Source organism: Nematolebias whitei, chromosome 15 (assembly GCF_014905685.2).
Source record: "Nematolebias whitei isolate Nwh7 chromosome 15, NemWhi1, whole genome shotgun sequence".
NCBI classification, from domain to species: domain Eukaryota; kingdom Metazoa; phylum Chordata; class Actinopteri; order Cyprinodontiformes; family Rivulidae; genus Nematolebias; species Nematolebias whitei.
The window spans coordinates 45,679,419-45,693,107 of NC_056512.1; the positions used below are offsets into that span (position 1 = coordinate 45,679,419).

Genomic DNA, 13,689 nt, shown 5'->3' on the forward strand with positions numbered 1-13,689 from the left:
ATGTATGTATGGATGTATGTATGTATGTATGGATGGATGTATGTATGGATGTATGGATGTATGGATGGATGTATGGATGTATGGATGTATGGATGGATGGATGGATGGATGTATGTATGGATGGATGGATGGATGGACGGACGGATGGAGCGGTGCCACCCAGGTGAAATGAAGCCATTTTGACCATTAAATAAATGTATAATAAACGTGACAGGTCTGCGGTGACACATAATAAATTCGACTTGTACTCAGGAGCGACCTATATGGCAGAAAATATGGTATATATCATCTCTAAAAGCCTGAAACTAATCAGTGAGTGAGGAAAAATAAATGTTTTCTTTGGGAAGAAAAATGTGATTTTTAAATAAAGAAACAAATAGTGTGGACACCTTTCTACCCCATCAGAATGGAGATGAAACACATCTTTCATGTGTATATACTGTACTGAATGGAACCCTAGCTTCCTTATACGTTGCTTCCAAGGAGCCAGCCGTTCTAAAGTGGTTTGGATCAATATTTCTTCAGGCTTTCTGAAGGTCTTCCAGAGATGTTTACTAAACTAAAGATGCATTTTCACTCATTTTATGTCCAGTCCTTGTATGTAACCATGGTGGCAAATTGAGCAGCGAGTGCTTACAAAGTAGAAAGTTAGAGGACAAAGTGGCGGACCTAAAAATACATACAGATGAATAATATTTGAAAGTTATGTCGTGAACAGGATGAAAAACCCAGCAAGGATTCATGTATGAAGATAAGAAACGCATCGTCCTTCAGTTGATCATGTACTGTATGCCAGTTCTCAGTTCTTTGTGTTTTTAGTATTTTCTGTGAATTCAAGCAAAGACATGGGAACAAACTGTGCCTTTCTGATAAGCTGCTAACGATCGCCTAATGATTTAATTTAAAATAGTCTTTTTAAAGAAAAACGTGTTCTAGAATTGCACCGCTCATCTTTTTTTTCTGGGATGACTGTTTCCTCTGGTACTGGATGCTGTGCAGCTCGAAGGATTTTTACTGAAACTTTTTTAGTTTTGGACAATAAGGTGATTTTTTTTTTTTTTACAACCAGGAGCAGCTGATTAACATCTCAAAAGCTCAAATAATATCTCAACTACAGCCCCAAATCTCAAATGAGTTAAAAAGGAGATGCCGTGGATGCATTCCCGTCTACCTGCCGGCTGTGCTCAAGTGCCTGACCACTGAGATCCTGGAACTGGCAGGAAACGGCTCGTGACAGCAGAAGGGTCAGGATTGTCCCCCGGCCGGCTGACGCAGTGATGAGGAGCTCGGCAGCTGCTGGAAAGAGAGGCCATCATTCTGGGAGGAGGTCAGCCCAGTATTCAGACAGTCCTGCAGCCCAGGTGAACCAAGAGGCCAGCCGAGTCTGGGTGGACAGACTGGACGGCATCTGCGGCCAGTTTCTTTGAATCTGCTGTGGGACAGACCTTCCTGTGTACAGCCATCAGTATCTTTAACATCTCTTAATGAAATGAGGATAATGAGTTACAACAACATTTCATTTCCTTTTGGGACTAATAAAGTATTTTTGAATTGAATTGAATTTTCTGAGTTATCTGTTTTGTGTTGATACAACACCGGTTCTTCTTTTGAGTCTAGGGGCACTTTTAAAGCCTGAAGGATTCACAGGTCAAAGGTGAATGGCTCTAATAATACAATGTTTCTAAAATGGTCAGGTACTGGACTGAAATAAGTGAAAAAGCTGCTAAACCTCAAAAGAAAACTTTGAAACATATTTAAAAAAGCCTGAAGCAGTATTCTTTGAGACCACTTCAAAAGATTAAAGTGGCTTCTTGGGGTAAAATATGAAGAACTGAGGCATTGCTCAAGACATTTGCACATTGTACACTGGCAGACGCGTGCACCACAAATCAAGCCGGCAGAAAACCCCCACATGTACAACTAGCTGCTAGACGGTGACGCAAAGCTTCAAACACATTCTAATGAGGCTGACATTAACGTTATGCACACACAGCTGGACTTAAACGTGATATTTCAGAAGGTATAAAGCAGGAGGTATATTAACCATTTAGAGGAATTCAATTATCCTCAAAGAGAAACTGATTTCATTTTCAAATATGGCCTTGGCTGGTACATGCATGGCGCCAGCACCAAGGACACAGGTTGTATATCTCAGTGAAGCTAATGGCTTTGACAAATTAGTATTTGACACCCTGGGAATGAGAACAGATTGTCCTTTGCTATAAAGGCTAAAAGGTATCCGTGAATTAGGAAGTTAAGAGGTTGGAGAGACAAGTAGAGAATACAAGGTCTCTTCAGTGATGATGAGAATGATGAATAATATATGATCAAGTAACTTACACAGCACTCTGGAAGATCTGCCAGATGTTCGCCAGCTCTGAGAAGGAATGCATGAGATCACCTGAGCCGACATCAGGATGGCAAATCCCTGCAAAAGCAAAAGTCATGACTCAAAGTAAGGGCCAGACATTCACAGGACTCTTTACATGACATCTTTAAAAACAGTGTTATTCAGACTACAAGACGCACTTAAAATACTTTAATTTTCTCAAAAATTGACTGAGTGTTAATTCTGGTTGTGCTTACTGACCTCGAATCAGTTTTATCTGGTTATTGTGAATGAGTTGAATAAAGTTTGACTTATCTGTTTTGTTTCACTTAATGCGCTTTATAATCCAAAAAATACAGAACGCATAAATACAAAAGCAGCTAAACACAATTTGTCTAAAAGAGAATGAATTTATCTTAAAACACAATAATGTTTTGACAAATGGTTGTTACTTATAAATTATTTGCATTTAATATGAGATTACTAGAGTCAAGAACAAAAACAAAGGAGAGAATTCATTCATTCAACCTTTATTTAAACATGTTAGTCCCATTGAGCCTCGGGGACTCATTTACAAGAGACCTGGAGTTTAACAAAGTGATGACAACAACAACGACAACAACAACAACAACAACAGACATTCACAAATGATTCATACAAAGGTTTTTTTACAACTGAAAACAGAAGAATAATTAAAAAGGAGAAAGAAACGCAACAAAAAAAATCAGCTAAATTAGGAGACGGCGTAGAAAACTAAAAACAGGAACACATCTGCATTGGTTCTTGTCAGGAACTGAACAGATGTTTGAAGCTACTTCGAGAGGTCACGGTCGAGAGCTCCAAGTCTTTGAACGACACCTCTGCGATATAAACCTCAGATATATTCCAGAGGTGGGAGGAGTTTCTGGGTTTTCATCTCATAATAAAAAATACTTCTAATTTCGTTTAAGGATTTCAATATTTATACTCAGCAGCAGCTTTTTTAGCTGTCACATGTGTGTGATGAAGATGATGTTCACATCATCGCCCTCCGCCTCCCGAGTTTTAGACTAAGTTAGGCCTGTCACGATAACAAGTTTTACTGGGCGATTAATTATCTCAGAAATTATTGCGATAAACGATAATATTGTTTGAAATTTGACAATAATTAGTAATTATTGTAAAATTTAAGAGAAAATGTTGGTTCATTTGTTTTGCGTGTAGTACCTTTTTTGACCACTGGACGGCAGTATAGACTGTTTGAACCAAAGGATGGATAGTGAGGGAGCGAGCAGCGTGTCTCTTTAAGAACAATGGGAGGGAGGCACCTTGACGTGACATGGGCTGTCTCTCTTCAGTTCTCAAAATGGCGGATGCTCGGTGTGGTTTGAGCTCTTTATCATTTGTCACACAAAGCTTTTAATAAATAATCAGTAAACGAGTTCTCAGTTTCTTTTTGCAGAGAAAAACAACGTTTTACACGAAGGCACAAGTTTCAACTGTGAATTTTGGAGCTTCGACAAGACGGAGGTCCCCCCCGTGTTCGGCCTGTTAGGTTAGCTCGTAGCTTAGCTTCTGAGATTAGCTGCTTTTAACGTCCAAAAACACGATTTTGGACGTTAAAACAGATTTTAAAGAGAAAAGAGAAAGGGAGGGGTCAGTGAAGAACCGGAGTTGATCTTTTGTCCTCCAGTGTCTTCAGTAGAAAGACGAAGAAACAATAAAGCCGATAAATGAAAACGAGGTTGATAAATTTAATTTATCATGTGATTAATTGATTTGTTTTATCGCGACAGGCCTAGACTAAGTTCATTTTATGATGAGAAGAAACAGCATTATAGCTGTTCTAGTCAAACACTGTAAACGACAGCGTGCACGGTCACAGTGAGGTCTGTTAGCAGCACTCAGAGAACGTGTTGAGGATGATGGTCAGCCACTACCACGACAAGTCATTATCTGTGAAACTGGCTGAGTTACAGAGATAATAGTGGGCGACACCGTTGCTGCAGAGGTTCTCAAACAGAATGCGCTGCAGTTTACATTCTCAGCTGATTACAAAACATGATTAGTGAAACTGAGTTAGGCTGCTGTTGTTCTGCTCGTTGCTGAGATGAACCTGCTGAGTAAGAAGTTTCAAGGAGATGACGAGGACACTTTGCCACAGTTTCTCCTGCTTATTTTTGGCTTCAGAGCGGAGAATACTGCGGGGTGCGTTATCAAAACGCTCAATCTAATACTGACTTTCATTTTTCATTTTACCCATTTTTGTTCTGTGTTCCTGGAAGAAAGTCGAGGTTGTCCCAGAGGAGACAAAGGAGCAGGTTTGCCCTGGTTTGTCCTCCTTCCTCCTCCAGATCTGCTGCGTGAGCTCATCGACCTAGAAACCCTTTAGCACATTCTTAGCTACAGTCATCTGCCTCGCTTCAACGAATTCTGGTCATCTAGGGTTATAAAAGAAGGTTAAGGAGGCCACAAGTGACAGCGTGGCTGTGGGCAGGGGATGGAGGTGTTCCAACCGTATCACTGCAAAAGTAACGGTCACTGCAGATAAATCATGTAAACACAAAGTACATGAAGCAATGCACACAGCCGCATGTGTGTTGGTGCACGTTCCCGTTCAGACCACAAACACCGTCTAAGGCGAAAGATATAAATATTCACATGAATGAAACTAACCGATCTTCACTTGATGTGTGAACTTGGCTGGACACTTCTACAGTCATGAAGGAACAGTTAATGGTCTTAAAATAAAAGTGACGATCTGCACTGTTGTTGTGCTCGCTCACATCGCTCGTCCTTGAGAAAATAAAAAACATGGCGAGGAGAAGTCCACTGGAGTCGCTGACCCACGTTCAGTCACAGCGAGCAAGAAACGGCTGCAAGAGCAACTTCAGCTCCAGATTCTAACAGCAGGTTCTGCAACACGGCCCAGAACCCAAGAACTGGCCCAGAACCCAAGAACTGGCCCAGAACCAAAGAACTGGCCCAGAACCAAAGAACTGGCCCAGAACCAAAGAACTGGCCCAGAACCGAAGAACTGGCCCAGAACCAAAGAACTGGCCCAGAACCGAAGAACTGGCCCAGAACCGAGAACTGCTCACAAGACGCAGACCGCGGGACATTTCTTTAAAATACTCACTCTAAAGTATGTTAAGCATTTAAAGCAAACTAATTTATTCATTAATTGTTATATGTTGTCAACAAACAAAGCTGTAAACATCTTCAAGCATTAATATTTATTCTATGACCTCATGTGACATTGTGGATAAATCACTGCAGACGTGCTCCTGTTTAAAGTAATTTACCTTGTTTTATAAAGTAACCTGACTTTAATTTGTGTTTAAAGGCAACTTGTATTTTATATGTATTTTATGGCTGTTTATTGTTGTCTGTACAAACATGAATAACTAAATTAAATTGTCTGTATGTTTGTCTAAAACAGGTCTCTGTTGAAAATGAGGCCTCGTGACTCAACGAGAAGTTGAATAACTCAGATATTACACCTTTTGAGCTAAATATTTGTAAAATATAAATTATAGCATATTTTGTGTTTACAAAGGTTATTTGGCTGTGGCAGATCGTGACATCTATTTTATTAAAATTTAATATGACATGTAAACATTAAAAGGCATTTCTAACTCGGAAAGTCCATTTGTTTTGAGTATTATTAGTTTAGAAACAGTATTTCAAATCATATTAATCAGCTTAAAGTGGCTATTTTTATTTTATTTTCTGTTCATGTTTGTAAACAAACAGAAAAAACTGTTAGCTAACAACAAACCAGCTAACAGGCTAACAGCAGAATAAACACTTACTCACCAAAACATTCAAACCTTTCGCTTGAAAATAAAGTTGACGCAAAGAAGAACATCATATATAGAAAACAAAAATTAAAACATGTTTAAAACTAAATACATTATGTAATATTTTGAAGGTCTTAAAACAGGTGCGTTGGATTTACGTCACAGCGCGTGCCGTGACGGTGTTGCGTCAAATTAAGTAACCCCGAGAATTTGTCTCCCCCAGCTCGGGAGTGCGCGCAAAGCAGCAGGAAAGGAGAAGTGAACAGTTTTTAAATCTCCTGGTGCATGCTCAGTTTTTAAATCAGTACGCGTTGACGCAACTTGAAAATAGTTACACGTTTTACTTCTTCGATGTTGTTGGTTTATTTTGAACTGAGTGGGATCGATCGTTTTCACCACTTTTGAGATAAATCAATCCACTTCCGGCTGCTGTTCTCTGTTAAGGGCTTATTTGCTGCTCAGTTAAAGATGCGTTCTGTGATTCTTTTATTTATTTTCAGACTCCATTAGGAAAATGGAGAATACATCAAAGAAATCTAATGCCACTGAAGTTTACTTTAAAATAATGTTTTGCTGATAGTTCCTCATTTGCATCCACATACAAAACGATGATCAGTTGTACGTCTGCTTTAACAGATTTTATTTATTTTTTATTAAAGGATCTACATAAAGCCAGTGCAAAACAAAAGTCATTTCAGGCAGCTATGCAAAGAATAAACAGGTCCAATTCTGATTGCATGTAGGCTAATCATGTTCTTTTGTTCAGTTCCATCCAGTGCAGTCCTGTATCTGCAGACAAATGTGTTTTATAATTATCTATTCATGAAAATATTCAGCTTGTTGCTGAAAAGCATTCGTCCATCTGTGTGAAACCAAAGTACGCTTGGCCCCTCCGCTGCTGATGAAGCAGTGAATCCTGTTTCCATGGCGATGTGAAAGGCCAGAAATTACCAGTCTTAAAAAAAATGTGTAGTCACTGGTGAACTCTTTAATTTGGCGTGTGTGTGGGGGGGGGGGGGGGGGGGACGGTCAGGATTTAAAACACCAGCTGAGCTGCAAGAGCACCGCTGTGCACCTTCTGTGACTTCTACATGCCAGCAAATGACAGTGACCACTAAAGTTTTACATTAATACATCTATTGTGGAGGGGAAAATATAGATTTAAATTCTAAATAAAGGCTGATCAATTATATGCAATATAATCTTCTGAAGCTTGAAACAAATATATTATTTTCCTGTCTTGTACAATCGATTTCCAGTGTCCCTAAACTATGCAAGATCGATGAAAAGCAATGGTGCAGTGCAGGTCTCCTCTGGGAGGAGGTCATCAGGGACACAAGAAATGTACAGATCCATGTTATCAGTGAAAAGACTATCGGTTCAATATAAATGCACTGGACTGCATGTGTGTACAGATCCATGTTATCAGTGAAAAGACTATCGGTTCAATATAAATGCATTGGACTACACGTGTAAAGGTCATTATTCAAAATTACAGACAGCGTAATGTGCACAATGACTGGGTCTGTAGAGAAGTCACAGGTAACTCGTGCCATGTTAGTTTGTTGCTGCAGATGAATGTTGGATGGTTGAGTCAGGGGGTCATCTGTTGCCTGATCCACCAGTTCCTCAGTTAAACCTCCCAGTTAAACCTCCCAGTTAAACCTTCCAGTTAAACCTCCCAGTGACCTGTCAGGTTTAAGGTTATAAAACGGATAGAACAACAAAATGAAAGGGGGGGGGGGGGGGGTATTTTAATGGATTATGTTGGTTTTCTTTTCTTTAAAAAAAAATGGTTGACTTTTTGCAGCCTCCAAAATGACTTGATATGTATACGAATACAAAAAATAGAAAATGTTGTATTATTCCTGCAAATATAGTCCAAACGGAAGTGTTTGCTTTCCCTGAATTCATATCATCTTCCATTCGTTCAGACTTTTAGACTGAGATCATTTTATCTTGAGGATGGAGCTGTAGTTTTGGGGTCAGACCTTCTTAGCCTGTTTTATGGCACTCTGGTTTATTGTTTTATACACTACTCTTATTTGAACTGCATTTTACTGTAGATTATTGTCGTCATGGTCTACTGTTGTTGTTGTCTGCGCTTTATATGTTCTGTTCTGCTGGAACAGGTCCCTCTTGTAACTGAGGCCCCGTGGCTCAATGAGGTGAGTCTGTATAAATAAAGCTTGAATTAAAAAATAAATTAATTATGTTGCACCGTGGCATGTGATACTGTCAGCTCTTGTGAGATGAGTCAGCACTCAGCACGTGTGTTGAGAATGATTCTCAGCTACTACCAAAATTAGCTCAATATTTCAAAAACTGACAAAGTTGTTGATATTTTATCATTTTTATTAGCTGAACCGAGTTGACTCCAAATGTCAGCGAGCTGTAAATGTTTTACTGCCTGACAGTTTCAATACATCCACCCACTGGTTCATTGGATATTACATTAACAGAACAGACAAACACAGAGACACGGGCAAAGACATGATAACAGATGTGCCATTAGCCAATTAAATACCAATAAACAGCTGGACACATGTGAACCGGTAACTCAGGACACAAAGAGATGCTGAAAGTCTCATTTTAGGGTGAGTGAAGGGTTAATGTGCTGTGAAACTAAAGAGTGTATATTGTCACTTTTTAGGTGAGAATGAGTGCACAGCACCTGTTAAAGGTCAAGTGGCGTGTGTGTGCGTGTGTGCGTGTGTGTGTGTGTGTGTGTGCGTGCGTGAATCATGTTCTAAAACGTGAGAAAGACCAAGTCAAAGAAATGGGACTCGTAATATATAAAAATGTTAAAGAGCCTCGAATGCATTTGGAAGACACAACTCAAACTGAATTAATCCATGAGGTAAAATAATGAACACTTTACCAGATAAGACCATCAAAGATCTTGAACACTTTACCAGATAAGACCATCAAAGATCTTGAGAGACAGGCAGCTCGATGTGAGGACATGATGCAGTCTGCCCTCTGACTAAAGGATGCTCAGCCAATTAAAGACAGACAATCTTAATCCGTGTGTTCTTTCAGCTAAATACAAACTCCTATCAGAACCCTGCACTTCTTTAACACATTTCCCTTACAGTCGCTGCGTAAGTACAAAAAGCGCTGTTGCCAAGGTAACAACTCATGGGAGAATCAGCCACCTGTATTTAAGATGCTGCAGAAAACAAGAGGAATGTGAAGTGTGCTGGGATGTTAATTTTTAAATTTACCTTCATCTCCACTCTTCTACGTCCAAACAATGTTTTTTTTAAATAAACCATTCTAGAAAGTGTCCTGCAAACACTGGACAGAAATGACTTCTGATCTCTAACGGCATGTGCAACAAGTTTACAGGTTGATTTTTGTCCTCTTACAAATCTAAACCAATCTAAGAAACAAGGTGATGACGTCTCATGACGACTTCTCTTCTGATAATCGATGATGTGCAACTGTTTGAACGCGCGCCCTCTGCTGGAGACGGTGCGGAAGTACAAGTCAAGGAACCAGTCATCGATTACAATTTATCTTTTGAAGTCCCTGCATTTAGAATTATTCAGTGACTGCCAAGCCTTTAATTTAAATGCTCTTATATTTGATAATCATGTGATCAATACAAATACGACTTTCTAACAGGAGCATGAAAGAATTAAACTGCCAAGAAGGACAACACTTTATAATAGATACTCTCTTTATTATAGTGCATTTATCAGAGGTTACAGGATGAATTGTTTTAAAGGCAAAAGAAGAAAAAGAAATACGTCATTTGTACACAGAATTTTGCAAACTAAAGCTTCACATCTGGCGGAAGGACGACAGAATAAGTCAATTTCAAACACTTTTACAGTATTACTTTTTGAAACTTTTTTGCCTCTGCTTGTTCTTAAAAAACTTAACATTTGTTTAAGGAATACTGTAAAAGGAGGACAAACAAAAACAAAAAACAGTTGTTCTGTTGCAACTTTCAAAGAAAATGTCCAGTTGTAGAAAAGAAGGGGTTCAACGCTCCCTGCTGAGGTCACTGTAAAATAACTGTGCAGTCGTCTTCACGCTTTATTTTAAATCACAGAAGCCTTCGGGGCAAGAACAGGTGTGAGAGGGGAAACTATTCTGGTTAAACTCAAGCAACATTCTTTGATCTGCTGGTGTCGAGAAATGGAGAGCGACGGAACGGCCGTCATCACACACGTCAGTGTTGTGCAAGCTGATGCGGTCATACAAATGGTTGAATTGCATGATATGCCAAACGGAGGACGTACCCAGCCTGAAGCACAAAGCCTGACAAGTTAAATGTGTCTGAAACACTTCCGATTCAAAAAGTGCAATCTATCACAGCACCAACAACGCAGCTGAAAGCATGTGTGCACCCACCGAAGATACAAAAGCTTCTGCAAATGAATCCAGAACTGACCTGAAAACAACGAGACATTTCTAAAGCCAACCATTTGGTCCCAAGAGCATTTTACTCAGGAAGGACAGCACACCTGGCAAGTCGTATTAAAGTAAACCAGGTCACACGTGGAATAATGGTAATATAAAAATTAAGAACAAATAAGAAGACAGACCTTAGCCAAGGAACTACTTACAAGAGAAAAAGCGTCTACCAGTAAAGAAAGAGCACGAGTGGGAGCAACTCGTCATGGGAATGAAAAGCTGAAGCCCACACAGGCCTCCAGGACAGAAACGACAAACCATGCAAGAGATTCACTCCTCCAAATATGTAAACATGCGCTGAAACTTTTATTGCCTTCACCACATCCAACCGCACCGGACCGTTTGACCTAAACACTAGAAGAAAAACAAACTCCACATGTGGAACCCATGACCAGTAGGACTCTGCAAACTGACGTCTGTAACATCATCGGCTTTTTGGAGGTTTATTTTTTCATAAAGCTGCACTAATTCAAGAAACACCGACTGCTCCAGGATGGTTGACGTTCCACAGCTGACTGTTGGAAACTGATATCAAAAGGCTTAAATGTACCTAACAATGAAAAAAAACATTTCTTGTCATTTGGTTTGTTTTCTCTTAAACATTCTTTGAAGAAAGCACTCGGGACGGTGCGTTGGTTTATGCTTCGTGGAAACCAGCGCCTCTGATGCTGGAGGAACGAGTGGACAGAGCGCACTGTGTTCAAGGCACAGCAGGGCTGCTCCCACTTAGCTCCACACAGACCCATTCAAACACTCACACTTACCCAACACACGCACAAACAGTACACGGATGCAGAGCGGCACTGGACAAATTATTCAGAGGAAAAGAAACGGCGAGGAAAGACTGAGACCAGGACCAGTGCCGACTCCCAAACAAACACCGCAGAGCTGACGGTGGAGGTGGACCCATGAATCATTTTGCGTTCTTTAGCTGGTTTGAAAGCCAGTCCAGACCCTCGTAGAGCCCGTCCCCGCTGGTAGCGCACGTGGCCTGGATGTACCAGTTACGGTGACGGAGGGAGTGCAGGCCCAGTTTATCTGTGATCTCAGCAGCGTTCATGGCGTTCGGCAGGTCCTAAAATAAAAATACCACAAAATGACAAAAACGGGGAAACGTTAGCAAGATCTTCACTTTGGACGTGCTTTGATTTTATTGTGGAGTTGAAATAGAAAAGTGGTCATAACGTTATACAGAAGACCTGCCCAACTAGAGCAGGACTCAAGATTCATGATCAGCTTCATGCAATCATCTGCATTAGTCTGTTAACACAAATACTGGGAGCATAATCTCTGTTCTACACCTTTAAACAACTCCTCCTGTACTTTGTCCATGTGCAACGACGTCTACAGATCAACCGTATTTTTCAGCCACTAAATGGCACTCGAGTTGTATGGCATGCCGTTGTGTCATGTAATAGGTAAAGGTGGCTATTAATGACACAACAGGCTTACCATAGAGGCACCTTCATCCAACTCGCCTGGAACAACCGTCAAATCAGCTTAATTTCACTGCACCGACCCGGAGCAATGCAGCTGATTTCACCGTTAAAGTGCATTTATTAAGGAAAAGTTCAACTGAGACACAACTTTACTATAATGTTGAGCAAACAAATCGTTTTTAAGTGCTAATCTTGTTAAATTCTTGTCTTGATTTTTATACTTTGTTCAACATATTTGGACTGATGCGACTTATACGGCAGAAAGTACGGTGCATGCTTTAGTGTGAGCAAGTTTGCAAAAATGTGAAAAGAGACGGTTTACCTTACGCAGACGTGCTAAAACAATATAGACGGACATGTTGGTACTTTAAAGGTCATTTTTCTGTGCAACACGTTCATATTTCAAACTGCTGGACTTGAATTAGTACCACAGGTGCCTTGAAGCTTTTCAACCATTCAGCCTTTTTAATGGGACGAACGTGCCACTGGGTAGTTTGTTACTGCTCCGTGCTGAACATGGAGCAGAGAAGGTGGAAGCTTTCCGAGGAGCTCAGAGAGAAGACTAGAGATATGAAAAGCTACAAGCTGCAGGACCACCTGCTGCAGCTTCTTGTTCTTCTAACTACAGCTGCCAACAAAGAGAGCAGACGGTAGAAAAAGAGCCAAAGAAACGTCCAAAAAACATTCAAGCATAACTCAAAGCTATTCTGATCACACTTTAAACGACAATGGACTCTGGTGGAGAACACATGATGGCCCCACCACTGACAGAAAATGTTCTACCATATCTGGGACTGATGAGACAAACTGGAGCTTCTTGACTCCAGTCACATCAGGGGGTTTAATATTGCTGTGGAAGGGTACCACAAATTAGCCACCTGTGTACATGAACTGTCAAACCTACCTAATAATCAACATGGTGTTTTTAAAGGAACACAAGTTCACCTGTTTGTTAGCAAACACAAGCAGCACGGCGTCCCTCAGCTCGTCCTCAGCCAGCATTCGCATCAGCTCCTCCTTCGCTTCTGCAATTCTCTCTCTGTCGTTACTGTCCACTACGAAGATGAGGCCTGAAAACAGAGACGACCGTTCGTACATGAGAGACAGACAAACATCTCGGATTCAAAACGGACGGACAGAACAGAAACATCACATCGGTCTCACCTTGCGTGTTTTGGAAATAATGTCTCCAGAGGGGCCTGATCTTGTCCTGACCACCAACATCCCAAACTGTGAAGCTGATGTTCTTGAATTCTACCGTCTCAACATTAAACCCTGAGAACAAAGAGAGGAAACGATGCATGGACACCAACAAATCAGCTTATGGAGGTCTTAGTCTAACAACGCATGACATGACTCACCAATGGTAGGGATGGTGGTAACAATTTCTCCCAGTTTGAGTTTGTACAAGATGGTAGTCTTTCCAGCAGCATCTAGTCCAACCATCAGGATCCTCATCTCTTTCTTGCCAAACAGTCCTTTAAAAAGGCTTGCAAAGTTCCCCATGTTGGCTCAGCTGCAGGGACGTAAAACACAGAGTCACAAAGCTGCTACTGAACTGCAAACAAGGGCTCGACTACAACTTCAAGCTGTGTCCGACTGCTGCGACAGCTCGTTTTTCAGTTTTTAATACAGTCAAAAGCTCGTTTTTCTGCTTTTAATACAGTCAACAGCTCGTTTTTCAGTTTTTAATACAGTCAACAGCTCGTTT

The 13,689-nt window shown here is 40.6% G+C and overlaps 2 protein-coding genes across 2 annotated transcripts in view; both read right to left on the reverse strand.

Moving 5' to 3' along the window:
- Positions 1–13,689, reverse strand: part of si:ch211-278a6.1 (SRC kinase signaling inhibitor 1) — a 301,410-nt gene that overhangs the window by 117,575 nt on the left and 170,146 nt on the right. The gene's annotated exons all lie outside the window — the stretch shown is intronic.
- arf2a (ADP-ribosylation factor 2a) lies at positions 9,798–13,494 on the reverse strand (the record flags this gene model as incomplete). Its single annotated transcript, XM_037689286.1, is given in 4 exon segments — positions 9,798–11,614; positions 12,924–13,048; positions 13,143–13,253; positions 13,340–13,494. Coding segments are annotated over 4 exon segments (543 nt in total). The 3' UTR covers positions 9,798–11,452.